Raw genomic sequence first — 27809 nt, 5'->3', positions numbered from 1 at the left:
TTAAACCAAACTCACCAGCCTCCTACCCTTCCTCACTCTGGGGAGGAAAGAGAAGGACAATATTGACAATCCCTTCAATAACCATGCCCTCCCTTCCCTCTCCCCACCACAGCAGGACGCTTAGAGAAATAAAACCAAGTTGATGTTTCAGACATACACAGGCAATTCACAGAAGAAAAAAAACAGGCCAGGCGTGGTGGCTCATGCCTGTAATCCCAGCACTTTGGGAGGCCAAGGCAGGTCGATCACGAGGTCAGAAGATCAAGACCATCCTGGCTAACATGGTAAAACCCCGTCTCTACTAAAAAAATACAAAAAAAATTAGCCAGGCACGGTGGCCAGCACCTGTGGTCCCAGCTACTAGGGAGGCTGAGGGAGGAGAATGGCGTGAACCCGGGAGGCGGAGCTTGCGGTGAGCTGAGATTGCGACACTGCACTTCAGCCTGGGCGACAGAGCGAGACTCCCTCTCAAAACAAAACAAAAAAACAAAAAAAAAACACTAATTGCAATAAACAAATAAATTGCCAACTTCCTGAATAAGCACGGACACATAAATTATATGTGACTTCTCTTCCTGGATAAGGTTGGCAAATTAAAAATATCTGGCTAGCGTGGTGGCTAGAACCTAATCCCAGCACTTTGGGAGGCCAAAGCAGGCAGATCACTTGAGGCCAGGAGTACAAGACCAGCCTGGCCGGGCGCGGTGGCTCAAACCTGTAATCCCAGCACTTTGGGAGGCCGAGGCGGGCGGATCACGAGGTCAGGAGATCGAGACCATCCTGGCTAACATGGTGAAACCCCGTCTCTACTAAAAATACAAAAAACTAGCCGGGCGTGGTGGCGGGCGCCTGTAGTCCCAGCTACTCGGAGGCTGAGGCAGGAGAATGGCCTGAACCTGGGAGGCGGAGCTTGCAGTGAGCCGAGATCGCGCCACTGCACTCCAGTCTGGGTGACACAGCGCGAGACTCCGTCTCAAAAAAAAAAAAAAAAAAAAAAGACCAGCCTGGCCAACCTGGCAAAATGCGATCTCTACAAAAAAAAAGTTAAAAAATTAGCTGGGTGTGGTTGTGCACCTGTAGTCCCAGCCACTTGGGAGGTTGAAGCAGGAGATCACCTGAGTACAGGAGGTGGAGGTTCCAGTGAGCTGAGATCACACCACTGCACTCCAGCCTGGACAACAGAACAAGACTCTGTCCCACTAAAAACAAAACAAAACAAAGAAAAAGACATCTGACATTGATTCCAGGAAGAGGAAACAAGAATTCTCCTGCTCTGTGGGTGGGAAGGTTAGTTGGTAGGACCTGCTAAGGGGACAACTCAGCACCACCTTTTGAAGTAAAACACTGCATATACACAATGAGTCAACAGGTCTACTTATAGGAAACTATCTTTCAGATGTGCTCACGGAAACAGACAAAGGTATACATAAAGGTGCTTGATGCATCAAAAAAAAAAAAAAAAAAAAAAGGCTGGGCACAGTGGCTCATACCTGTAATCTCAGCACTTTGGGAGCTCCAGGTGCAAGGATCACTTGAGTCCAGGAGTTTGACACCAACCTGGGCAACATAGCAAGACCCGTCTCTACTTTAAAAAAAAAAAAACTTCTTAGGTAGGGCACGGTGGCTCATGCCTACAATCCCAGCACTTTGGGAGGCTGAAGTGGGTGGATCACACCTGAGGTCAGGAGTTGGAGACGAGCCTGACCAACACAGTGAAACCCCATTTCTACTAAAAATATAAAATTAGTCAGGTGTGGTGGCGCATGCCTGTAATCCCAGTTATTTGAGAGGCTGAGGAAGGAGAATTGCTTGAACTGGGAGACAGAGGTTGGAGTGAGCCAAGATCATGCCATCTCACTCCAGCCTAGGCAACAAGAGTGAAACTCTGTCTCAAAAAAAAAAAAATATTTTTTTTGATTAGAAACAACCCAAATAGGCTGGGCGTGGTGGCTCACACCTGTAATCCCAGCACTTTGGGAGGCCAAGGTAGGCAGTTCACGAGATCAAGAGTTCAAGACCAGCCTGGCCAACAAAGTGAAACCCCATCTCTACTAAAAATACAAAAATTAGCCAAGTGTGGTGGCACACACCTGTAATCCCAGCTACTCAGAAGGCTGAGGCAAGAGAATTGCTTGAACCCAGGAGGTGGAGGTTGCAGTGAGCTGAGACCATGCCATTGCACTCCAGCTCTGACTGACAGAGCAAGACTCCATCTCGGAAAAAAAAAAAAAAGAAACAACCCAAATAACAGTTGATAAGACAATCGGTAAATAATGATATGCCCAGGTCAGGCACGGTGACTCACACCTGTAATCCCAGAACTTTGGGAGGCTGAGGCGAGCGGATAATTTGAGGTCAGGAGTTCCAGACCAGCCTGGCAAACGTGGTAAAACCCCATCTCTACTAAAACATACAAAAATTAGCCCGGCATGATAGCACACACCTGTAATCCCAGCTACTTGGGAGGCTGAGGCAGGAGAATCGCTTGAACTGGGGAGGCAGAGGTTGCAGTGAGCTGGATTGTTCCACTGCACTCTAGCCTGGGTGACAGAGTGAGACTCTGTCTTAAAAAAAAAAAAAAAAAAGAAGAAGCCGGGTGTGGTGGCTCACGCCTGTAATCCCAACACTTTGGGAAGCCGAGACAGGTGGATCATTTGAGGCCAGGAGTTCAAGACCAGCCTGGCCAACATAGCGAAATTCCATCTCTACTAAAAATACAAAAAATTAGCCGGGTGTGGTGGCACATGCTGTAATCCCAGCTACTTGGGAGACTGAGGCAGGAGAACTGCTTGAACCCGGGAGGCAGAGGTTACAGTGAGCCGAGATCACGCCACTGCACTCCAGCCTGGGAAACACAGCAAGACTCAGTCTCAAAAAAAAGAAAGAAAGAAAAAAAGATATGCCCACATAATAAAAATTTTCATAGCTTATAAAAAGAATAAAATATAGGCCAGGCACAGTGCCTTACGCCTATAATCCCAAAACTTTGGGAGGCTGAGGCAGGCAGATTGCTTGAGTCCAGGAGTTTGAAACCAGCCTGGACCACATGGCCAAACCCCATCTCTACAAAAAATACAAAAATTAGCCAGGTGTGGTAGTGCACACCTGTAGTCCTAGCTACTCAGGGGCTGAGGCGTGAGGATCACTTGAGCCCAGGAGGCTGAGGCTGAAGTGAGCTGCACTCCAGCCTGGGTGACAGAGCAAGACCCAGCCTTGAAAAAAAATTAGAAACAACCCAAATATCAGTTGATAAGATGATGCATAAATAATTATTTGCCCACATAATGGAAATTTTCATAACTTGTAGAAAAAATAAAATCTAGACCAGGCACAGTGGCTCACATTTTTAATCCCAGCACTTTGGGAGGCCCAGGCAGGAGGATCGCTTGAGCCCAGGAGTTCAAGACCAGCCCAGGCAACACAGGGAGACCCCCATCTCTACAAATAATTTAAAAATTAGCCGGGCAAGGTGGCTCATGTCCGTAATCCTAGCACTTTGGGAGGCAGAGGCAGGCAGATCACCTGAGTTCAGGAGTTCAAGACCAGACTGGTCAACATGGCAAAACCCTGTCTCTACTAAAAATAACAAAAATTAGCCAGGCGTGGCCAGGCGCGGCGGCTCATGCCTGTAATCCTAGCACTTTGGGAGGCCAAGGTGGGTGGATCATGAGGTTAGGAGATCGAGACCATAATGGCTAACACGGTGACACCCTGTCTCTACTAAAAATATATAAAAAATTAGCCAGGCGTGGTAGCGCACACCTGTAGTCCCAGCTACTCGCGAAGCTGAGGCAGAAGAATCACTTGAACCCAGCAGGCACAGGCTGCAGTGAGCCGAGATCGTGCCACTGCACTCTAGCCTGAGGGACAGAGCAAGACACTGTCTCGAAAAAAAAAAAATCAGCTGGGCATGGTGGCACACACCTGTGGTCCTAGCTACACAGGAGGCTGGGGCAGGAGGATCGCCTGAGCCCAGGAGGTCAAAGCCACAGTGAGCCATGATCGTGGCACTGCACTCTAGCCCTGGCAACAGAGTGAGACTCTGTATCAAAAAATAATAATAATAAAAAATAAAGAACGTGGCGGGCACAGTGGTTCACGCCTGTAATCCTAGCACTTTGGGAGGCTGATGCAGGCCGATAGCCTAAGCTCAGGAGTTCGACATCAGCCTGGGCAACGTGGTGAAACCCTGTGTCTACTAAAAACACAAAAAATTGGCCGGGTATGGTGGCACACACCTGTAATCTCAGCTACTCAGGAAGCTGAGGCAGGAGAATCGCTTGAACCCGGGAGGCGGAGGTTGCAGTGAGCAGAGATCGTGGCATTGCACTCCAGCCTGGGCAACAAAACGAGACTCTGCCTCAAAAAAATAAAGAAAGAAAGAATGAAATCTACATTGCTGACATAGGAAAGACAGCCAATTTTTTTTTTTTTTTTTTTTTTTTGAGACGGAGTCTTGCTCTGTCGCCCAGGCTGGAGTGCAGTGGCCGGATCTCAGCTCACTGCAAGCTCCGCCTCCCGGGTTCACGCCATTCTCCTGCCTCAGCCTCCCGAGTAGCTGGGACTATAGCCGCCCGCCACCTCGCCCGGCTAGTTTTTTGTAGTTTTTTAGTAGAGACGGGGTTTCACTGTGTTCACCAGGATGGTCTCGATCTCCTGACCTCGTGATCCACCCGTCTCGGCCTCCCAAAGTGCTGGGATTACAGGCTTGAGCCACCGCGCCCGGCCAGACAGCCAAATTTTAAAAAAAAAAAAGTGAAGAAAGAAAACTGCACTATTATATATAAGTCAAATCCCATTCTTACAAAACAGGAACTGTACGCACTAACATAAATCACACATATATATATTAGTATAATCACATGCTGTGTAACAATGTTTCGGTCAGTCAACAACAGACAGCATATATGATGATGGTCCCATAGATTATAACGGAGTGTATATAGAAACCTGATACATGGCACTTGATGTTAACATTGCAGATCAAGTAGGGAAAAAGACTGATGCTTAGTAATGGTGCTTGGACATTTGGTTTTTCCTATAAAAAATATATATATTAATAAATTTTAAAATACATACCATCTAGGTTTGTGCAAGTACACTCTATGATGTTCCCACAACGAGGAAATCACCTAATGTCACATTTATCAGAATGTGTCCCTGTTAAGTGATGCATGGGTCTATACATGTGTTGCAAAAATGTAACAGATTAAACATCAAAGTTACTGAAGATCATTTCTAGGGGACGTGATTTATATAGGACTTCCATCTTCTAAGTTACATATTACTTTCAAAAACAAGCACAGGCCAGGCACGGTGGCTCATGCCTATAATCCCAATACTTTGGGAGGCCAAGGCGGGTGGATCACTTGAGCCCAGGAGTTCAAGACCAGCCTGGCTAACATGGTGAAACCCCATCTCTACTAAAAACACAAAAATTAGCCAGGCATGGTGGCAGGCGCCTGTAATCCCAGCTACTCAGGAGGCTGAGACAGGAGAATTGCTTGAACCTAGGAGGTAGAGGTTGCAGTGAGCCGAGATTGTGCCACTGCACTCCAGCCTGGGCGACAGAGCAAAACTCCATCTCAAAAATAAAATAAAATAAAATTAGCCTGGCATGGCAGCATGTGTGACTGTAGTCCCAGCTACTTGGGAGGCTACAGTGTGAGGATGACTTGAGTCTGGAAGGTTGAGGCTACAGTGAGTCATGATCATGTCACTGCACTCCAGCCTGGGTGTCAGATTGAGACCCTATCTCAAAAATAAACAGCAACAGCAAAAAAAGCACATAGTACTTTTGTAATCAGAAAAAAGCAAGAGTTTCTATATTTTCCAGTTGATGTATGAAAGGAAAACCCAGAAGTTTCATGTGCTGACCTAGAGGCAAACAACGCCAAAGCCAACTGCTTACTAGAAGTGCCCTTGCTAGCCGAATATCTCTTCAACCACATTGTAGGACTCCCTTCACTTTGTGATACTGAGAAATACAAGCCCTCAATCCTTTATTCATCATTCCAAAATCCATAAAGCTCTGAAAACCCAATTTTTTAAAAACTAAGTTTACCATAAGGTCATTAGGTATAAAATCTAAACTGATAAGAAGACGTTTACAGGCTTTGTGTATCTGATTTAGTGAGGGTATTTATACATTTTGCTGAAATAATTGTGTTTGCTTAGGGGATGCTGTCTTCTGAAATATGAAAAACTGTGAATTTCAAAACACACCTGGCCCTGAGGGTTTTGGATACAGAGTTGTGGACCTGAATTTACAACTGCAGAAGTGTTAGATTAGTAAATATTGCCTTTAAAAATGCAAACTCTCAGCCAGGTGCGGTGGCTCAGGCCTGTAATCCCAGCATTTGGGAGGCTGAGGTGGTGGATTACCTGAGGTCGGGAGATCGAGACCAAGCCTGGCCAACATGGTGAAAGCCCGTCTCTACTAAAAATACAAAAAAATTGGCCGGGCGGTGGTGGTGGGCACCTGTAATCCCAGCTACTCCGGAGGCTGAGGCAGGAGAATCACTTGAACCTGGGAGGCGGAGGTTGCAGTAAGCCAAGATCACGCCACTGCACTCCAGCCTGGGAAACAAGAGCGAAACTCCGTCTCAAAAAAAAAATGCAAACTCTCCCTAAAGTGGAAGGGTAAAGGACTATCAGTCACTCACAACATGGTATAAATTTGTCCCCCTGCCCTCCTCCTAAAACCTAGCTGATATCAGCTACATGGAGAAAAAGGGACAGGGACCTCAGAAGTTTCTGGAACATGTAACATTTGGAGAAACAGAGTCTGTCTGGAGAGGTCCTGAGGAAAAGAAAAGTGCCAGGGGACTTGGAGACCTAAGGAGAAGGATAGAGAATCTGCATTTAGAGAAAGACAAATCTCTGCCTAACTCAAACCAAGGCCCCAGAAAGAGACCAGAAGCTCTCTTCCTCCTCCCACCTGTCCTGCAAGCTCTGTTCCCAGAACCCAAAACTGAGGCCCCCTGCTATTAGTAAATTGGCACTTCAACTAAGATGCCAAATAAAAAGCTTTGTAGGTCAGACTAGTAACCCAACCACATTGCTTTTATGGGAAAATGAGTCCCACATTCCAAATAATCAACTTGGAAAAAATCTTTGGGAACATACAGCCCTTTTGTACGTGTGAGATAACCATTCTCTGCATAGGGACAGCCTCCTCGGAGGTTGCACTGAGCCAAGATCACACTACTGCACTCCAGCCTGGGTGACAGAGTTAGATTCTGCCTCAAAAAAAAAAGGGGGGGTGGGGGGGACAGCACTCCTGACATTATTTAACAGGTATATTTCACAGGAAGAAAGCCTTCAGGCCAGTCCATATTTGGGAAAAGGCTACCTTACCAGGAAGCACTATAACAAATTACTGATGAAACACACAGAAGTTGCCAGAACACACAATCCCAAATCAAAGAAACAAGCCTTCAAAGGCAGGACTATGATAAATGAGGTCACGCCCACAGTCTCTCCAGCCTCAGGTTATGTCTCTGACAAAGTTCCAAGGGACAGTGGATTCCCAACAACCTCACAGTATAAAATCAACATTCAGAATTTTAGAAATGTTCCTTTCTAAGCCCCCCAACAAAGACTATAATATACAGCATTATCATCGGCCATTTGAAACTGGTCTACATGTTCAACCTGTACAACTTTGAAACTTTGAAAAAGATAAGGGCAATCAGCATTTACTGATTGCCCACTATGTCCCATGCTTTGCACACATCTTCTTATAGAACACATACTACAATTCTATGAAAAAAGTATAGTAGTCTCATTTTAAGAAATAACAGGTTTTTTTCTTAGGAGAAAAAAAAAAGAAATTTTAAAAAAGAGAGAGGTAACTGAGGCTCACAGAGGCTGTGACTTGCCAGGCAGAGCCAGATATGTGTGACTCCAAAATCCAAAGTTTTCATCATTACACTGAGTTAAGAGGAACTTTCTTGGTCGGGCGCGGTGGCTCACGGCTGTAATCCCAGCACTCTGAGTGGCCGAGGCAGCGGATCACTTGAGGCCAGGAGTTCAAGACCAGCTTGGCCAACTTGGCGAAATCTCATCTCTATTAAAAATACAAAAAATTAGCCCAGCATGGTGGTGGACGCCTCAGCAACTCGGGAGGCTGAGGCACGAGAATCGCATGAACTCAGGAGGCGGAGGTTGCTGTGAGCTGAGATTGCACCACTGCACCCCGGCCTAGGTGACAAAGCGAAACTCTGTGTCAAAAAAAAACAAAACAAAAAAGAAGAAGTTCTTTCCAGCTGTTCCCAAAAGTTGTTTCAAATTTCAAAAAAGGACCATGTTCAGGGACCTGGCTCTTTCCAGCCATGGATAACCCCCCTGAGCCTTCCTCTCTTTCAGGACACAGGTTCTCTCTCCTCCCACTCTCCACCCCCATTCATCCTAAGGGACACATTCACCTCACTGATAACAGTGGTTGCCTTATATCTCCTCTCTCCTGATATCATTACCAGAACTTTTTTTTTGGGAGATGGAGTCTTGCTCTGTCACCCAGGCTGGGGTGCAGTGGCCGGAGTGCAGTGGCGCAATCTCGGCTCACTGCAACCTCCGCCTCCTGGGTTCAAGTGATTCTCCTACCTCAGCCTCCCAAGTAGCTGGGATCACAGGCATATGCCACCACACCCGGCTAATTTTTGTGTTTTGAGTAGAGACGGGGTATCCCGGCCCGCGGGATCGTCGAAGCAGGCCCTGGAGGAGGGAGTGGGAATTTGGGGGACAAGAGACCACGAAATGGAGACAAGACAGTGCTCTGATCAAGTCTCGTTGTGGCAGTATGCAGTGCCTTGTATACCTTGGAGGAAGGGTTACTTAGGTAGGCGGAGATGATCTCTGCCGCGGAGGCGTGACAAGTGATAATGAGTTTCTCTGAGTCGAAAGGTCATATTGCACCTGCGCTATCAGTTGAGAAGTAATTTTCCGAGGAGGATGGTTGCCGCTACAAAGTAACAATTTTCGCAGAAGCGGCGAAACAGGTGAAGAAAAGAAACAGGAAGAGGCGCCGTCTTTTATGAGGGTATTGATACAAGAGAAACAACAAATCTAGGGAGGAGGTAGAAGGTGGAAAGGAATAGAGCTCGGGCGTTTAATCATTAATTATTATTTGCTATGGCCGGGGCGCGCAGCTCCGGACAACGGGGTTTTGCCATGTTGGTCATGGCTGGTCTCAAACTCCTGACGTCAAGTGATCCGCCCGCCTCAGCCTCCCAAAGGGCTGGGATTACAAGTGTGAGCCAGCCGGCCCAGAGTCATTACCAGAACTTCCAAGGCAAGCTTGTCCAACCCGCAGCCCAGGGCAGCTTTGAATGTAGCCGGCCACAAATTTGTAAACTTTCTTAAAACATAGGCCAGGTGTGGTGGTTCACACCTGTAACACCAGCACTTTGGAAGGCCAAGGCAGGCGGATCACGAGGTCAAGAGATCGAGACCGGCTGGGCGCGGTGGCTCATGCCTGTAATCCCAGCACTTTGGAAGGCCAAGGCAGGTGGATCACGAGGTCAGGAGTTCGAGACCAGCCTGGCCAATATGGTGAAATCCCGTCTCTAATAAAAATACAAAAATTAGCTGGGCATGGTGGCACGCTTGTAGTCCCAGCTACTCAGGAGGCTGAGGCAGGAGAATCGCTTGAACCCGGGAGGCGTTCACACCACTGCACTCCAGCTTGGAGGACAGAGTGAGACGCTGCCTCAAAAAAAAAAAAAGAAAAAACCCACAAAACCAGTATCAGACTTTTTTCTTTTTGTGACTTTTTTTTAGCTCATCAGCTCTTGTTAGTTACTGTTAGTGTATTTTATGTGTGGCCCAAGACAATTCTTCTTCCAATGTGGCTTAGATAAGACAAAAGACTGGACACCCCTGTTCTAAGGGCACACACACAGAGGTTTTGTACAAAATGTCTGGTTTTGAATGTCCTAAGAAACAGAACCCAGCTTTTTGTTCATCTCTTTTGTGGGGCATGGAGAGGATGCCTTTTTTGATTTTCAACATTTCTCCCTCCTGAGATCTTCCCAGGGACCACAAAATTGGAGACAGGATAGCAGGAATATCAAATGATTTCAAAACATTAGCTGTGTTTGGTGGGCCAACCTATTTGCCTCTCTGTCGGGAATGTAAAAGTTATCTATGGCCAGTCCAGCCTCCTCCTTCTCCATGAAAGGGGTCTCTAAGAAGATCCTTCCGTAGCACCTCCATCCCAGTTATTTGGGATGAACTAAAAAGAGGCTACAGTGTAAATAAGAGTTACCGAAGGAGATGCCAGAGAGAGACTAACCCCCTTGCACAACCAGCCTTTTAAAATTAGGGGTTTAGACACCACGGGCAGTTTCCCTCAATAAATTCTCAGTCACGGAAACCAGAGAGTAGGAGGATGAGGGGTGAGCTGAAACTGGGGGCGAGGCAGGCGCGGCCCACTGAGCACCACCCCATCCCCTGAGCAGCGACTAATAAACACGGCAGCCTCCGGAATCACTTTCGCCCCCTTCCCTGGCAACTTCCCCACCAGGTTCACGGCTGACTTAGGCACGCGCTGCCCAAAGAGGCAAAAGGCCCCCCTTATGACCACGGTGCTGCCCACCCGGCATTCGGGCAGCCCAGACTCCCACAAAACCCAGAGTTGCGCCCCAATCACCACCCCTTTGCAGCCCCTGCTTCCCTCCCAGCGGTGCCCCATCACCCACCTCTCCCCTAAGGCCATTCAACTCAGTTTCTCCTCGGGGCCCCTCAGCTTTTGCCCCTCCAGCTCCTCCGTGTCCTGACTCTCGCCCTCCTGAGCCTCCCACACCTGGCGCCGCCCTCACCCTACCCGACCCCGGCCCGGCCTGGCCCGGCCGGCCTTACCTGGTGGCGGCTGCCGCTCGCCCTCAGCCATCTTGCTCCGGCCAGGAGCCGGCCCGGATGCCTGCAGTCCCCTCTCGCCTTTCACGCTTGCACCCACCCTTCCTCTCCCCGGCTCCACCAAAGGCTCCGAGCTTCCTGAAGACAAGTGAGCGCCGGCCGGCTATAACCGAAAACCGAGAGTTAAAGTCACCCCAGGGACGACGGCCGCCATATCGGTGCGGGGCGCTCAGGGAGCATGCCCATTAACGGCCGGCGCGCGGCGGACGCGCGGACTCGGGCGACGGCCATGTCAGTGCGGGGCGCGCGGGGCGCATGCGCGCCAACGGCCGCCAAGCGCCAGGCCCGCTAACGGCCGCCGGAACGACGGGCGCCGCGGCTGCCATGATTGTGCGGGGCGTCAAGTTTGGGTTGTGCACAGCCATGTTTTTCCGGGGCAGTCTCCTGTCCCCGAGTACCACCTGTCATCTTTGTGGGTGGTAGTGACCCTAATCCAAGGAATATGAGAGGACATTCTCCGGTCAACACGGTTGTGTTTTCCTACCACTCTAAGAGTTACGCTCAAGAACACCAGACGGAGTTGGAGAGGTGCACACCGCTACCTCCGACAGCTTAGAAGACACGCGGGGGCGGGGGAGAGACAGCTGGACGGTGACCTCCTCCTTCCTACTCCACAGGTCTCAACGCCTTGCCGGGCCTCCCAACCAATGACTCGCCCTCGGCCCCGCCCCTCTGTCCCAGCACCCGCCGTGGCCCCGCCCCCAGCTCGCAGCCAGCCTACTGCGACCCGCTACCGGGAGACGCCCCGCCCCTCCTGCACCTCCCCAAGGAGACCCCGCCCCATCGAGGCCCCGCCCCCGCTCCGCAGCCAGCCTCCCGGGCTCCGTTGCAGGCTCGGGGCCCGCTACCGGCCCACGCCCCGCCTCGCGAATCCTCCTCCCCGGTGCCTGCCCGGCCCGGAGGGTGGGCGCGGGGCCGCCCCTACCGGCTGGCGGCCGTAACTCAGCGACCTTGGCCCGAAGGCTCTAGCAAGGACCCACCAACCCCAGCCGCTGCAGCGGCGGCGCGGACTTTGCCCGGTGTGTGGGACGGAGCGGACTGCGTGTCCGCGGACAGGCAGCGAAGATGTTAGCCTTCGCTGCCAGGACCGTGGTGAGTGCGGCGGAGCCAGGGCCTGAGGGCCCTGGACGGCGTGGGTGGGCCGTGCGGTTGCGCCCGGGAGCGGAGACCTCGTCCTGCGGCCGCTATCCGACCCGGCCTCCAGCTGATGGGGTGGGGTGGGGGGGGGGGGGTGGGGTGGGGCCAGGCGGGCGTCCCAGGTTTGGCAGAGCAGGAGATTCGGGCGCAGCGTCAGAAGTGGGATTGAACCCACGTCCTGGAGCATTCAATTCCAACGACCCGGGAAAGACAGGGGGGACCCGGCTTCAGTTAGCACCCCCACCCTTAGACCCAGAGACAGGCCGGTGGGGGAGAGAGACCAGGAGCGTCCAGACCCGCGCTCACTCTCCCAGTTATTCTCACACACCCGTCGCACACTTAGGCCAGAGCCACTTCTTCGACCCTGTCCAGTTAGTTGGTCAGGCTCCTTTGGTTTATCAGATGGTCCCTGGGGAATTGTGTGTGGCCAGAGAAACACGCAGAGGCATCAAGCTAGGCTGCTCAGAAAGGCCTCAGAACTGGCAGGTGGCAGCCCCATGGCCTCCCTTCCCTCCAGCCCCCTTCCCCACCCTGGCTGTATCCTCCTCTCCAGCCCCCTTCCCCACCCTGGCTGTATCTACCCCTCAGGCCTCCCCAGAGGGCAGCCTGGATGCTAGCCTAATTTCAGTTCCTTCCATCCCTGATCCAAGCATATGTTGCTGGTGTCTCACTGTCTCGGACACACACTACCGGGCCAGAGGGCAGAGGGTGCATCCAGGCTCAGGCTCAGAGGCCCTTCTAGGTGTTGCAACACCCTGAGCCTCCACTGCACCCTTGTCACTTGTCTCCCAAGCTGCATCTCATCCCACAAACAGACTCTAGGTCATTCTCCAGGACCATCCGACTAGCCTGGTTACTTTCCTGCCAGGGAAACTGAGGCAAGGAGGGACTTGCCCAGAGTCCCCTGGAGCTGCTCATTCAAATCCAGCCCAATCGCAGCGTCCTTTGGTTTATTTTCCATACCAAAAGTCCTCCACTCTTGGACCCTAGCTGAATGAGCCACAGCTCAGGAAAAAATGAGTGTTGGTAGAGGGATAGCTCAGATGGGTTCCAGGAGTCCTGGAGAGAAACAGGAAATAGGCAGGGCTTCTGGCTGTCCCATCCACTGATGGCCTTTTCCTGGTGTCTGCTCCCCTGCACCAACCCTAATTTCAGGACCGATCCCAGGGCTGTGGTGTAACCTCAGCGGCCAGGCAGTCTCTGCCCTCCAGCCAAGTTTTCTCTCATCAAAAAGATCTTCACAGATTCTGACAGGTGTATTTTTTTATTACTTCTTGGCCTGCCTCCCTGGCACTGAGCCCATGCAGAGAAGAAAGGAAAGAACTTTCCAGGTTCCCTTCTACTGGAATGCCCCCCACCAGCCTCTCACCTGCTCCCCCTTCCTCTACTTCTGGGAGCTCGGGAGGGTGGAGTAACTTCTAGAGTTCAGGAGCTTCCCCTGCCACTGCCACAACCCCCGTTGCCACCACAGCCATTGCCACTGCCACCTGCCTCCCCCTGAATCTTGGCTCTTGTCTTCTCTTTCCAGCCCAGGCAAGTGGCTGCCTCTGACTAGGTTCTGCTCGCCCACTTGGTAGCACAGTTAGGCTTAGAGATCCAACCAAGGCAGACAGGGCCCAGAACCTCGGTCCTGCCATGGAGGAGGATGGGCAGCAGAGAGAGAAGGTATGGAACAGAGCTCCTGCCGCTCGCCTGCTCACTGCAAGAGCAGCCTCGGGCCCTCCTGTCTCTCTTTCTGCCCACTACAGGGCCTCCTGGACTTTCTCTCTCTCTGCTGCCTCTCACCCTCTATGCCAGGCCACCCAGCTCTCTCGCCACAGCACTGCCCTCACCCCACCCCTCCCCCATCTCAGAGGCAGGAGGAAGCCCAAGGCCCCTCACCCGAAGATGCTGCCATTGTCTGGCTCTCTGTGATTCTCTCTTCTTCCCTTCTATTTCTCAACCTGGAAAGGGTGGGAGAAAAGGAGGTGGGGACCTCCAAGAGGGACAGTCACCACTCTGCTGGCTGGTTCCTCTTCCAGGGTGAGAAAGGAGGGACCTGTGCAACCCAACAGGTGGGCGGTCCCCCTCACCTCTACTACGCCAAAGAGCCATTCATCCTGACTTGATTCCCCTGAGCCTTGCCAAGAACCATGGCCACACCCCACCCTTCCCCATCCCTACCTGCATCTCCAGGCCCTGGAGAGGCGGGGACATCTACAGCTCTAGGGCTGGGAGGCCAGGGCCAGCCCCACCCAAGAGGCTGTCTCTGCCCCAGGAATGGGCACATAAGTGCCCAGGACTGCAGCTTTGGGACTGCCAGGGCTCCAAGCTGGGAACGGAATGAACAGGATGTTCTGCTGCCTGCAGGTGAAGCCTCTGGGCTTCCTGAAGCCCTCCTCCTTGATGAAGGCTTCCGGCCGCTTCAAGGCACACCAGGATGCACTGCCACGGCTGCCTGTGCCCCCTCTCCAGCAGTCCCTGGACCACTACCTGAAGGCGCTGCAGCCCATCGTGAGTGAGGAGGAGTGGGCCCACACCAAGCAGCTGGTGGATGAGTTTCAGGCCTCAGGAGGCGTAGGGGAGCGCCTGCAGAAGGGGCTGGAGCGTCGGGCCAGGAAGACGGAGAACTGGGTGAGTGAGGGGTGCCCTCACCGTGACCTGCTGCTGGCTGCACATGCACAGTTCTCCAGTGCCCACTGCGCTGGCACGGCTGTTCATTTGCCGCCCAGAGTTTTGTGAGCACGTACTCTGTGCCTGGCACTTGGCAGGGCGCCGGGTGATCAAGAAGGACACAGTCACCAGCCCACTGGAGCTGACATTCAAGTAGGGAGGAGAGAAAGGGGATGAACAGGACACAGGTTGTGGACAGGGTGTCATGTTCTGGGATCGAGGCAGGAATGGGGTGCAAGGACAGGTACAGCCAGGTAGAAGATGATGCCCTTGTGCTCGGTGGGACAGCCTTAGGCAGGGGATACGTGTCACTTAGTGACGGATCGCCCTGGTTCTGTGTCAGATCTGTGACACAGGTGTACCCAGTTTGGAAAATATGCCTACACCAATGCTTCGTGTGCTTTTCTTTTTACATCTCATACTTCAACACACAAATTAAGAAGGTGACAGCCGGGTACAATGACTCACACCTGTAATCCCAGCACTTTGGGAGGCCAAGGCAGGCGGATCACAAGGTCAGGAGTTCGAGACCAGCCTGGCCAACATGGTGAAACCCCATCTCTACTAAAAATACAAAAATTAGCCAGGTGTGGTGGCAGACACCTATAATCCCAGATACTGGGGAGGCTGAGACAGGAGAATTGCTTGAACCTGGGAGGTGGAGGTTGCAGTGAGCCAAGATTGTGCCTCTGCACTCCAGCCTAGGCAACAGAGCAAGACTCCATCTTGGAAAAAAAAATGGGGGGGTGCTGGGTGCGGTGGCTCATGCCTGTAATCCCAGCATTTTGGGAGGCCAAAGTGGGCGGATCATGAGGTCAGGAGATCAAGACCATCCTGGCTAACACAGTGAAACCCTGTCTCTACTAAAAAAAATACAAAAAAATTAGCTGGGTATGATGATGGGCACCTGTAGTCCCAGCTGCTCGGGAGGTTGAGGCAAGAGAATGGCGTGAACCCGGGAGGCGGAGCTTGCAGTGAGCCAAGATCACGCCACTGCACTCCAGCCTGGGCAACAGAGCAAGACTCCGTCTAAAAAAAAAAAAAAAAAAAGGTGGCCCAGCTGCTGGGAGGGAGGCAGAGTGGGAGCCAGAGATGAGAGGGAGGGGTGACATCACCCCCAGGGAGCTGTGGCAGCCTGGGTCTGACACTGGATGGGAGACAGGGAGAGTCATTAGGTCCAGGACTGTTTTGGAGGCAGTGCCAGTGTCACTTGCCAATAGTGGGGGCAGGGGTGGAATTTGCCAAGTCGGGGTTGCCTGAGGGAGAAACTGCCTGTGGGAGAGCCACAGCGGGTCCCGCCCTGGGAAGTGCTGTGTTATAGGGGATGTCATGGGGATGGGAGGTGGAGCTCTAGCCCTGGGGCTTGGCGGAGGCTGGGGGGCTGCACACAGGAGGTGGAAGTCGTCCACATTTGCTGAGACTCGTCAGGTCAGGACTTTGGACTCCAAAACCTGGAACAAGTCACCTCCCCCTCACCCCTTGCCAAGGGCTAGTGGCCCAGCGCCACAGGGGAGTGCGTGTGATGAAGAGGCACATCCTGCTGCTGTTCACCACAGGGTGAGGGGACGCAGGGTGGGCCCAGGTCTCTGGGGGTGGAAGGCCAGAGAAATCTGTACTGGCTGTGTGCAGGGATGGTGGGTGTTGCAGTCAGCATAGAGGACACAGGGTGACAGTCACCTGGGAGTGTGCGCAGTCCCAGACATGGAGCCTTTAATACCACATCCCTGGCTGGTGCCCAGAGACCCCCACCCCCCAGACAGAGGACGGACCGTCAGGGCAGAGAGTGAGGATGTGTCACCCACATCTTGTCACTGGCATAAGGATTCATCTTTGCAGGGAGCGTCGCCTCAAGATTGCCCTAACCTTGAGATCAAAGTGGGTATCTACTCCCCGAGGCCACAGAGCAAGACCACGTCCCTCAGGCTGCTCTGATACCCCGGTCTCCTGCCTCCTTGGACAGTTCTCTGCTGGGGATGGTCAAAAACTCACTTATTGGGCCAGACGTGGTGGCTGACGCCTGTAATCCCAGCACTTTGGGAAGCTGAGGCTGGTGAATCATTTGAGGTCAGGAGTTCAAGCCTGGCCAACATGGTGAAACCCTGTCTGTACCAAAAAATACAAAAATCAGCCAGGTGTGGTGGTGCACACCTATAGCCCCAGCTACTCAGGAGGCTTAGGCAAGAGAATCGCTTGAATGCAGGAGGCAGAGGTTGCAGTGAGCTGAGATAGCACCATGGAACTTTAGCGTGGGTGACAGTGAGACCCTGTCTCAAAAAAAAAGTCACTCGTTGGACTTCGTTTTTGTAGACCCTTCCCTTTTTTCCTTTCTGTCTATTCAGGCATACATTTTAATTTAACGTATGGCAGTCATTGACGGAGAATGTGTAAAATGAGAATTCATTCACCTTGTCGGGCACAGTGGCTCATGCCTGTAATCCCAGCACTTTAGGAGGCTGAGGTGGGCGGATGACAAGGTCAGGAGATCGAGACCATCCTGGCTCACACGGTGAAACCCCATCTCTACTAAAAATACAAAAAAATCAGCCGGGCGTGGTGACAGGCGCCTGTAGTCCCAGCTACTTGGGAGGCTCAGGCAGGAGAATGGCATGAACCCGGGAGGTGGAGCTTGCAGTGAGCTGAGATTACGCCACTGCACTCCAGCCTGGGTGAGAGAGTGAGACTCTGTCTCAAAAACCAAAAAAAAAAAAAAAGAGAGAGAATTCATTCACCTTGCTGCCCCTCCCTACACCCCAGGTTTCCTCCCAATCTTTCTTTCACATCCTTTCTTAGCAGCAGCGTCTGATTGATCTGGCTAATACTGATCACTCGGGCTAAAGGGAAGAGGCTGGTGGATTTAAGGTGTGGGGCGGGAAGGGTGGATTCTGGGTCTAAGCATTTACTTTGAGAATCTCCACAGCAGGGTAGAGGGCATGGGGCCAGCCACGTCCCCTAGCCCTGGGAAGAGGGAGCACCAGGGCCCATGCACCCCTCCTGACAGGCTCTGGCCCTTTTCCCAGCTGTCTGAGTGGTGGCTCAAGACTGCCTACCTCCAGTACCGCCAGCCTGTGGTCATCTGCTCCAGCCCAGGTGTGATGCTGCCCAAGCAGAACTTCGTGGACCTGCAGGGTCAGCTCCGGTGAGTGGCTGGGGCTAGGGGGCTGGGAGGCAGCCGGGCCCCTCGAGTCCACTTCCCCCAGCGGCTTGGAGGGGCCCTGACCCTGTTTATCTTTCTGCCCCACAAATAGCCTTATGAAGTAGGGAGCATCCTCCCTATTTTACAAATGGGGAAATTGAGGCTCGGAGCAGGGAAGGGAGCTGCCCAAGACCCCATTCAGGAAGCAGGGTCTCTCTAGCTCTGAAGCCTCATGGCTATTAACCACGTCTTTGTGGAGGCCCCATCCTCCTCTGTACCTGGGGCTTCTCCCCAGCCCGTTTTAGCACTTCACCCCTCCTTCCCACTCTCCTCAGCTAGCCACAGGGGTGACCTCTGTACACAGTCCCCTTTTCCACATTCGGCCAGGTCACCTGCGCCAGCACCTATTCCAGTCCTACCAGAGATAAAAATACCAGCAACAAGGATCTCCTGCCCAAGGACCAGCCACTGGCTGCCGCCACCTGCTTCTCTTAAAGGGACCAGGGCACCCTGGGAAGGGCCGGGGTTCAGGCCCGGGAACTCCAGCCAGTGGTCCCCATGGTGGGATCCAGGGGCAGCCCCAAGCATTGAGGATGGTTGCCATGGGCCAGACAGCCCTGGGAGGAAGGCGGCCTGGGGGACACAGAGGCCCAGAGTGGGGAAGAGACCTAGTGGAGGGAACACCGGAGCCACTGCTGTCCCATTCACACCACCCCAGGGGCCTGGGGCCCTCCAGAGCCAATGCTTCAGAGCAGATGACACCCCCTCCAGATTCCAGGATGTGGTTCAGGAGCTCAGGCCTTCTGTGGGTAGACCCAGCCCACTGACCCCTAACCAAGCCACACGCCAGCTGCAAGGGACTAGCACCCAAGTCCTACCAGGCCCTTGGCCACCAGCACTTCCCTGAGCCCGCCTGACTGTGCTCCCTCTAGAGGTTACAAAGAAGCAGACACAGACTGGCAAACTGGGACTCCCAGGCTCCTCCCTTGCGCTCCTGAGCTTTCTGGACGCGGTGAGGGAGGATGGAAGACTAGGCCTCCCGCTCCCCAAGCAGGTGTCCCTAGCCCGGGGCCTCCTTCAGGGTGTCTACACAGCTTCTAATCTCTAATCAATCTTTCCAGATTTGCTGCCAAACTCATTGAGGGTGTGTTGGATTTCAAGGTCATGATTGACAAGTGAGCAGCCCCACCCCTGCCCAGCCCCACACCTGCCCAGGCCTGCCTAATTACCACAGCCACTTCTGACCCCAGCCCTGGCCCGGCAGGCCCAAAGCTCAGTCACTTTCACTTCCTGTCAGCCCAGCCTTGGGTGGGATTTGGGAGATGGAGCACTGGGGATTGTCGTCTGCTACAGCTGCTGGAATCTCCTCTTGGTGGGTGACCCTGTCCCATCCCAACTAAAGAGGACCCCAGAGTTTTATTCGCTGCTTCATCTCCCCCGTTACAAACTGAAGCCCAGAGAGGGGAAGGGAGGGAGTTTCTAGGTGACTTCTGAACAGGGCCCACTGGGGCAGAAAGCGAGCCCCCTGCCTGCAGCGCAGCCCTGAGGTGCCCTGCTTATGCTGGGAGGGGGAGCGGGGACACTGTAAGCCCCGAGCAGTACCTAGGAGGTCGACCCTGCCCTCCTAGGTCGACCCTGCCCTCCTCCCCATTCACTTGCCCAGTGGCGCCCTCACTGCCCCTCTGCCCTGCAGTGAGACCCTGCCCGTGGAGTACCTGGGGGGAAAGCCACTGTGCATGAACCAGTACTATCAGATCCTGTCCTCCTGCCGAGTGCCGGGCCCCAAGCAGGACACAGTCAGCAACTTCAGCAAGACCAAGAAGCCTCCCACGCACATCACCGTGGTACACAACTACCAGGTGGGTGGCCCCCACCCACGCCTGCAAGCCCCTGCCCTGCTGCAGGAGTACAGCAGGACGGCTGCGGTCGGCTTCCCCACTGGGGTTCCCCAGCACACATGCCCATGTGCCCCAGGAATGGGCATCCCCTGGCTTCTCCATTGGCGGCCCAGGGAGGCCAGGAGGGGCCGTGGGCCTGCCTCGCCCAGAAGGGTGATCCAAGGACCTCCTCCCCCTCACACCCTTGGCCTGACTCCATCCCCTCCAAGGCCAAGGCCAGGAGGAGGCAGGTGTGGGGAGGTGGCTGCTCTCAGCCTGAGGTCCCCACTCAGCTCCCTCCTCTTACCTGCCTTGCCCCGACAGTTTTTTGAGCTGGACGTGTACCACAGTGACGGGACGCCCCTCACTGCGGATCAGATCTTCGTGCAGCTGGAGAAGATCTGGAACTCATCCCTACAGACCAACAAGGAGCCTGTGGGCATCCTCACCTCCAACCACCGCAACTCCTGGGCCAAGGCATACAACACCCTCATCAAAGGTGCCTCTTGCGGGCCGTGCTGGGGCTGCACACCCAGGCCTCTTTCCCTGGTGGGGACCAGCCTCAACACCACCCATAGGGTACCCTACCCGAAGTCTGGTGGCAACAAAGGAATGAGAAGAGACAGGTTAAGAGTTCATAAAGGGGGCTGGGCGCGGTGGCTCACGCCTGTAATCCCAGCACTTTGGGAGGCCGAGGCAGGCAGATCACAAGGTCAGGAAATCGAGACCATCCAGGCTAACACGGTGAAACCCCGTCTCTACTAAAAATACAAAAAATTAGCCTGGTGTGGTGGCGAGTGCCCGTAGTCCCAGCTACTCGGGAGGCTGAGGCAGGAGAATGGCATGAACCCGGGAGGTGGAGCTTGCAGTGAGCCAAGATCGCGCCACTGCACTCCAGCCTGGGTGACAGAGTAAGACTCTGTCTCAAAAAAAAAAAAAGATTTCATAAAGCTGGGAGCCAGGGGCCAGTTGCAAAGTGGAGGCCGCAAAAGGCGCAGAGTTCTGGTCTCCACACTATTTGTTGAGTACAATCACTTAGATCTAAGAAGCAGATGTTCAGGGCAAAACAGTGAAAGGGAGGCAGTGCGTCATAGGCGTAATCTATAGCAATAGCGGTTTCAATGAATCTCCTTTGTGCTCAAACAGCATATCTTTAACTTACCAGAGAGTAGCTAGTGGGAGCGGCTTAACTAGGAGCCTGCACGTCTGTCCACATTCTAGTGTTTCAAAGGAGTGTCTTTCTCCTTGAACACAGTGTTTACAGATAGAGTGGGTCTCGCTCTGAGCATGGGAACATGATGGCAATTAGGAGGCTTTCCTCCTCAGCGGCCTCTTGTGGCTTTCCACAACTTATTATCCCATATTTTTATGTCCAGTTTATGCATTTTGAGACGGAGTCTTGCTCTGTCGCCCAGGCTGGAGTGCAGTGGCCGGATCTCGGCTCACTGCAAGCTCCGCCTCCCGGGTTCACGCCATTCTCCTGCCTCAGCCTCCGGAGTGGCTGGGACTACAGGCGCCCACCACCTCGCCCGGCTAGTTTTTTGTATCTTTTAGTAGAGACGGGGTTTCATCGTGTTAGCCAGGATGGTCTCGATCGCCTGACCTCGTGATCCGCCCGTCTCGGCCTCCCAAAGTGCTGGGATTACAGGCTTGAGCCACCGCGCCCGGCCTATCCCATATTTTTAAGGCCAGTTTATACAGGCACCCCACAAGCCCTTTTCCCAACATTCCCCCAGCACACTGGGCCCCGCACAGCCGTGGGCAGCCATGGTTCTCATTGCATCCTCTCAACCTGGAGCAGGCAATGTAGGCCCCGTGTCATAGATGAGGACACCTCATGGTTAGGGTAGTTTCTTTCTGCTAAATAGCAAGTTAGGATTACAGTCCAAGTCCTCTGGCTGAGGAGCCCACCCACCTCCACGCTCCCTGTACCCCCGAGCACCAGCAATCCTCCAAAGCATGTCTTGCTCAGGGGCATTAGCCCCAAAGTCAGACCACCCGTGTGGGATCCCTGGCTGCCACGCCAGCTCCTGTGTGACCCTGGGCTTCCGTTTCCTGTGTCTAAAGTGGGCCAGGTGTTGGGTCCTGCCTCAAGGAATGCTGTGGGGCTGCAGGGTCCTGTTGAGTTTGAAGCTCCGAACCCACACCCTACACTCGGTGAATGCCCTGGAGGGCCCCTGAGGTGGGGATCTCCTCATCCCAGAGGGGTACAAATAGGTCAGAAGACCCAGGGCAGGAGGCTGTGGAGGGGCTGGTCCATCTCTCCCACACCCTGAGACTCACCCCATTTTGAGCCTCCCCATCCCATGCCACCTGCAGACAAGGTGAACCGGGATTCCGTGCGCTCCATCCAGAAGAGTATCTTCACTGTGTGCCTGGATGCACCCGTGCCCAGGGTCTCAGAAGACGTGTACCGCAGCCACGTGGCAGGCCAGATGCTGCACGGGGGCGGCAGCAGGCTCAACAGCGGCAACCGCTGGTTCGACAAGACGCTGCAGGTGAGGCCCAGCAGGGCTTCGCCCACTCGTGTACACCTGAACAGGGCCTCCATGGCCTCGGGACTTCCTGCCCCTCCCCGGCCCTGCGTCCCCAGCCTCCTAGCTTGTAAAACAGGCAGGAAGCCAGCAGGCTGGACGCCACCATAATTACCAGGCAGCCAGCCTGTCATCACCAGTCCTGCCGCTGGCCTGGAAACTGCTGCCACCCCCAGCACACCACCTCAGCGCCTCACAGAGAACCTGGGATCCGGGGTCAGCCAGTGCAATCCTGGCACAACAATCCCTCTCTGCACCTGTAAAATGGGGAGGTGGTCGACTTCACCGGCAGAGTAGTTTGAAGGACTCGGTCAGGCACACTGAGCGTGGGATGTGCTTAGCACACCAGGGCACCCAGTGAATGTCAGCTATTGTTAATAACAGTAATAAGTCAGCATAGCCCATTGAGATGGCTTCAGAGAGGCCCTTGCCTTGACCAAAGAGTGATTGGGTCGGGGCCACCCCCCAGGGCCCTGGGGCTGACCGGGGTCTCCCTTCCCTTCCGCAGTTCATCGTGGCAGAAGATGGCTCCTGTGGGCTCGTGTACGAGCACGCTGCAGCGGAGGGGCCCCCTATCGTCACCCTTCTGGACTATGTCATCGAGTACACGTGAGTACAGTCACATCTCTCGCCTAGTTCCCCAGCGCCTAGTGACAGGTGACACACAGGTGATAGACCAGCTTATAGGGGAATACTCTCCTTTGTGCCTGGGAATCTGTTTCTTCCAAGGAAGCCAGCCGGATATGGTGGCTTATGCCTGTAATCCTGACACTTTGGGAGGCTGAGACGGGAGGATCAGTTGAGGTCAGGAGTTTGAGATCAGCCTGGCCAACATGGTGAAATGCCATTTCTACTAAAAATAGAAAAAAAAAAAATTACCCAGGTGTGGCAGCGTATGCCTATAATCCCAATTACTCAGGAGGCTGAGGCACGAGAATTGCTTGAACCCAGGAGGCAGAGGTTGCGTTGAGCGGAGACTGTGCCACTGCACTCCAACCTGGGCGACAGAGTGAGACTCCATCTCAAAAGAAAAAAAAAACAAAATTAGCCAGGCGTGGTGGCAGGCACCTGTAATCCCAGCTACTCAGGAGGCTGAGGCAGGAGAATCACTTGAACCAGGGAGGCCAAGGTTGCAGTGAGCTGAGATCACACCATTGCACTCCATCCTGGGCAACAGAGCAAGACTTCATCTTTAAAAAAAACAGAAAGCTGAAGTGAAGGTCGTTTTCAGAACAAACACATCTCCCCGGGCTGGCCCCGACCCTGGTCTCAGAATGGACTCAGGCTCTAGAGGCGCCAGCATGAGCCTGAGGCCCCATGTACTGTGCAGGAAGAAACCCGAGCTCGTGCGGTCTCCCATGGTGCCCCTGCCCATGCCCAAGAAGCTGCGGTTCAACATCACCCCCGAGATCAAGAGCGACATCGAGAAGGCCAAGCAGAACCTCAGCATGTAAGTGCCTGCCCCTGCCATCCCCGTGCTGGGTGGGTAAGGCCAGGCCCTTGAGCTTGAGTGGCTCCTGTGCCAGCTCTCTCATGACACCCAGACCCTCTGTGGGGTTGGCAGGGGCTGCCGGGGCCTGCCCCTCACCTGCCCTTCCCACACCCCCAGCATGATCCAGGACCTGGACATCACCATGATGGTGTTCCATCATTTTGGAAAGGACTTCCCCAAGTCGGAGAAGCTAAGCCCAGATGCCTTCATCCAGATGGCTTTGCAGCTGGCCTACTACAGGTGCACCTCTGCGGCCCGCCCACGGAGGAGGGAGGAGACCTGGGGGCAGGGGAGGGGGTGTCCGCCTCCAAGGGGCGTGCTCAGCCCCATTTCCCACCAGGATCTACAGGCAGGCATGTGCCACCTACGAAAGTGCCTCCCTGCGCATGTTTCACCTGGGCCGCACTGACACCATCCGCTCGGCTTCCATGGATTCACTCGCCTTTGTCAAGGCCATGGATGACTCCAGCGTCACGGTGAGAGGTCTGGGGTGAGGGCGGGTGAGCTGGGTCTGAGCCATCTCCCTCGTGCTCACTCAGTCAACACACATTGATTGAGCACCTACAGGATTCCAGCCCCATGGTGGGCTCAGGGAATCTAACAGAAGCTGGAACCATGAATCTAGCTCTGAGCTTCCTGGGGGCCAAAGAGAAAAAGGGAGTCATTCATTTGTTCATTCATTTATTCATTGGCAGTAAAGCAACTGCGCTATGTCAGGCCCCAGCAGAGGACCAAGGAGTTGGCAGGTGCAATACTCGCTCTTTTGTTTTTTCTTGTTTTTTTTAAGAAAGAGTCTTGCTCTGTCCCCCAGGCTGGAGTGCAGTGGCATGATCTCGACTCACTGCAACCTCCACCTCCCGGGTTCAAGCAATTCTCCTGCCTCATCCTCCCAAGTAGCTAGGACTACAAGTGCCTGCCACCATGCCCAGCTAATTTTTGTATTTTTAGTAGAGACAGGGTTTCACCATGTTGACCAGGCTGGTCTCAAACTCCTGACCTCAATGGATCCACCTGCCTCGGCCTCCCAAAGTGTTGAGATTACAGGCGTGAGCCACCGCTCTCGGCTCTAATAGTTTCTCTTAAAGAGCTCAGAATCTAGTGCTGGGTGAGGGATGGGCTACTGAGGTGGGCAAAGAGAAGAGAAGGGACAGTGCTTCAGCTCCCTCCGACCCTCACCACTCTAGGGGCACCAGAAGGTGGAGCTGCTGCGGAAGGCCGTGCAGGCCCACCGAACCTATACCGACCGGGTGAGTGAGCCCGCTTGTGCCTACTCACTTGTCCCTTAGTGTCAGCCATCTGTCTGTCCCTCTGACTATCCATCCCTGCAGCCAATGGCAATGGCTGCCAACCCTTTGCTAGGACCACACCTCCCCCAACCTGGGAGCACCTGGAACCAGGCTGAATAGCCCCTACTTTTTCTTTTTTTTTCTTTTTTTTTTTTTTTTGAGACGGAATCTTGCTCTGTCGCCCAGGCTCGAGTGCAGTGGTGCGATCTCGGCTCACTGCAATCCCTGCCTCCCGGGTTCAAGCGATTCTCCTGCCTCAGCCTCCCAAGTAGCTGGGATTACAAGCACCCGCCACCATGCCCAGCTAATTTTTGTATTTTTAGTAGAGACAGGGATTCACCATGTTGACAGGCTAGTCTCAAACTCCTGACCTCAGGTGATCCACCCACCTCAGGCTCCCAAAGTACTGGGATTACAGGCGTGAGCCACTGCACCCAGCCAAATATCTCCATTTTAAAGTTGGAGAGACCCAGCCTGGGCCCAGTAACTGCCCTGGTCCCAGGTCCCAGGGTTGACCTGGGCCCTAGATTTTGGGTCACACTTTCTCCCTGATGCTAGGTATATGTGCTCCAGCAGACAGCGAGTTTCCTGCCCTCCAGCAGCTTGGGCTGCAGTCAGGGAGGTGGCTGTCTGGGTGCATGTCCAGGCTCTGTCTCTGAGCAGCTGTGTGTCCAGGCTCTGACCGTGCTACATGCACACATCCATTTAAAGCTTACCACCACCCTGCGAGGGGAGTGCAGGACTCACCCCTCTTTACAGATGAAGACACTACGGTTGCAGAACCTAAGCAACCTACCAAGGTCCCGCAGCCAGGATGGGGCTAGGCCACCCAGCTCCAGGGCCCTGCTCCGCAACCCTGCACTGTCCTGCCTCCCTGGGCAAATCCCCGCCCCTCCCTGAGCCTCAGTTTCCCCATCTGTGAAACAAAGGCTCTCTCTGGCCAGAATATTCTGGTCTCATGGTTCTCAGTGGTCAGTGCCTGGGAAGGATGGCGCTGCCACAGGCTGAAGAGGGCAGGGATACCCCGCGGGTCCACAGCCCCTGCTCCTGACAGCTCTCCCACCCCAACAGGCCATCCGTGGAGAGGCCTTTGATCGACACCTCCTGGGCCTGAAGCTGCAGGCCATCGAGGACCTGGTGAGCATGCCTGACATCTTCATGGACACCTCCTATGCCATCGCCATGCACTTCCACCTCTCCACCAGCCAGGTGGGCCACTGCCCCAGGTGCCCCGGGGGCTGCAGGCAGAGAACCCACTGGCAGTTTGACGTGGCCCACACAGGCCCCACTGGCCCAATGCCAACACAGCTGAGTTCCAGAGGAGGAACTAGGGGCAGGGGCCTATCTGCAGCCCAGGCAGGCTGAGAAGGGGTCAGTGCTTCTCATGGGAGAATCAGCTTCCCTGACTCACTGGTCAGGTATAAAGGAACATTTGATTCGTGCCAGCCTGTACTGGTTGCTGGGATATAGCAGGGGACAGACCATGGTCTCTGCCCTCAAGGGGCCTGCAGTCTTGGCAGAAGCACAGGCAGCCTGGGAAGTGCTGGGGGCGTCAAGGTAGGGGAGCTTGAGAGCTTTCGTCCTGCCATCCCCAGGTCCCTTCCAAGACAGACTGCGTCATGTTTTTTGGGCCCGTGGTCCCCGACGGCTACGGTGTCTGCTATAACCCCATGGAGGCCCACATCAACTTCTCCCTGTCGGCCTACAACAGCTGCGCAGAGACCAACGCCGCCCGCCTGGCACATTACCTGGAGAAGGCGCTCCTGGACATGCGTGCCCTGCTGCAGAGCCACCCCCGGGCCAAGCTCTGAGCCCCTAGGACTCAGGCCTGCCAATGCCACAGCCAAGCCCACCCTGGGATGGGCCACCCACCATTGGTTCCCTCTTCCCTGGTCCCCCCAAATCTACTAAGTCACGGACCACATCCTCTAGGGGGCCTGCAGGCCCCAGCCAAGTGCCTTCCGTGGGTCATCTCAGCATCTGCCAGGGCCCGACCTGGGGCTGAGTGCAGAGGCTGAGCGGGACGTTAGGCCCGGGCCCCTGGTGCCTCCTCCACCGATGCCTCCTCTGGGGAAGGGAACCAGCCCTCTGGAACAGGAGACTGGCAAGAGCTCTTTGTCTCACGAGCTCAGCCCCAGCCACTCCCTGCCATCTCTATGACCAGGTCAGCATCTGTACCCTGCTTCCCAAACTCCCAGGACCTGGAGACAGGACTGTCTGGGGCAAGGGGCCAGTGTGTGAGGTTTCGCCTCCGTGGCGGCTGTGTTCCTGTGGGTAGCATGGCTAGCGAGCCGCCTCTGGTTCCACTCAGCTTGGTTCCTGCCCCTGCCCTGTTGTATGATATTTATATTGCAAGGTCATCAATAAATGGGAATTGTGTTGGTGAAGAAGTGTTTCAGCTGAGGCAGGCAGGGTGGGGGCAGGCACCTGGCCTTGCCCTCTTCAGCTTTCCCTGGGCCTGGGAGCTGGTGACCAAGCAGCCAGTGCGCCCGAGGACTTTGGTCCAGGAGCCAAGGGCCAGCTGTGACCTCGGGGCAATGGGCCCAGAACTGGGCCAGAGCCAGGGCTGCGTCCTTCACCAGCAACTTCCTACCTACCTCTGGCTTGGGCCTTCCCAAGTCCCATGGGTTGTGGGTAGGGGCAACTCTCCCAGGGGACTGTGGGGCCCAGCAGTGTGGCTGATATCCAGGAACCCAGGGTGTCACCCTGCTTCCCCCCACTGAACCCAGCAAAAGTAGGAGTACAGCAGCAGGCTCAGCTTACCCCAGACCCAGCCGC

The 27809-nt window shown here is 54.3% G+C and overlaps 2 protein-coding genes across 9 annotated transcripts in view; one reads left to right on the top strand and one right to left on the bottom strand.

The window, feature by feature from the left end:
• The window catches only part of PTPA (protein phosphatase 2 phosphatase activator), a 41598-nt gene extending 29986 nt beyond the window's left edge, over nucleotides 1-11612 (bottom strand). For 2 of the 5 annotated variants that reach the window (XM_009188053.1, XM_017949282.2), the window contains exons 1-2: nucleotides 11463-11612; nucleotides 10864-11023 (exon numbers count right to left, since the gene is read on the bottom strand). In XM_009188053.1, the coding sequence (XP_009186317.1) occupies nucleotides 10864-10894 (31 nt within the window). In that variant the 5' untranslated portion in view covers nucleotides 10895-11023; nucleotides 11463-11612. Of the gene's footprint in view, nucleotides 1-10863; nucleotides 11177-11462 lie in introns of those variants that run through there. The other 3 variants (XM_009188054.1, XM_017949283.2, NM_001169081.1) reach the window with 2 other exon arrangements.
• Nucleotides 11613-11707: 95 nt separating this feature from the next.
• Nucleotides 11708-27418, top strand: CRAT (carnitine O-acetyltransferase). Of its 4 annotated transcripts, XM_031654628.1 has the most exons (16): nucleotides 11754-12012; nucleotides 13213-13311; nucleotides 13586-13722; nucleotides 14407-14670; nucleotides 17727-17845; nucleotides 18964-19017; nucleotides 19536-19701; nucleotides 20044-20218; nucleotides 22039-22217; nucleotides 22762-22862; nucleotides 23584-23703; nucleotides 23863-23985; nucleotides 24086-24221; nucleotides 24930-24992; nucleotides 26103-26240; nucleotides 26627-27418. In XM_031654628.1, exons 3-16 carry the CDS (start codon nucleotides 13693-13695, stop codon nucleotides 26840-26842), a joined length of 1884 nt encoding a protein of 627 aa, XP_031510488.1. In that variant the 5' UTR covers nucleotides 11754-12012; nucleotides 13213-13311; nucleotides 13586-13692; the 3' UTR covers nucleotides 26843-27418. The 4 variants fall into 4 exon arrangements, with proteins under 4 accessions (XP_031510490.1, XP_031510491.1, XP_031510488.1 ...); XM_031654631.1 differs by lacking the exon at nucleotides 13586-13722 and having other exon boundaries at nucleotides 11731-12012; XM_031654629.1 differs by lacking the exon at nucleotides 13213-13311.
• The last annotated feature ends 391 nt before the right edge of the window (nucleotides 27419-27809 follow it).

Source organism: Papio anubis, chromosome 13 (assembly GCF_008728515.1).
Source record: "Papio anubis isolate 15944 chromosome 13, Panubis1.0, whole genome shotgun sequence".
Classification (NCBI taxonomy): domain Eukaryota; kingdom Metazoa; phylum Chordata; class Mammalia; order Primates; family Cercopithecidae; genus Papio; species Papio anubis.
Note: the sequence above shows the minus strand (reverse complement) of the source record. Positions and strands in the feature narration are given on the sequence as shown.

Excerpts from the sequence above, each read along its gene's own strand:
- CRAT (XM_031654629.1), top strand. The coding sequence starts at position 13,693 with ATGGAGGAGGATGGGCAGCAGAGAGAGAAG. Across the intron at positions 22,218-22,761 it reads GGTTCGACAAGACGCTGCAG|TTCATCGTGGCAGAAGATGG; the intron begins GTGAGGCCCAGC and ends TCCCTTCCGCAG. Across the intron at positions 24,993-26,102 it reads ACCGAACCTATACCGACCGG|GCCATCCGTGGAGAGGCCTT; the intron begins GTGAGTGAGCCC and ends CCACCCCAACAG.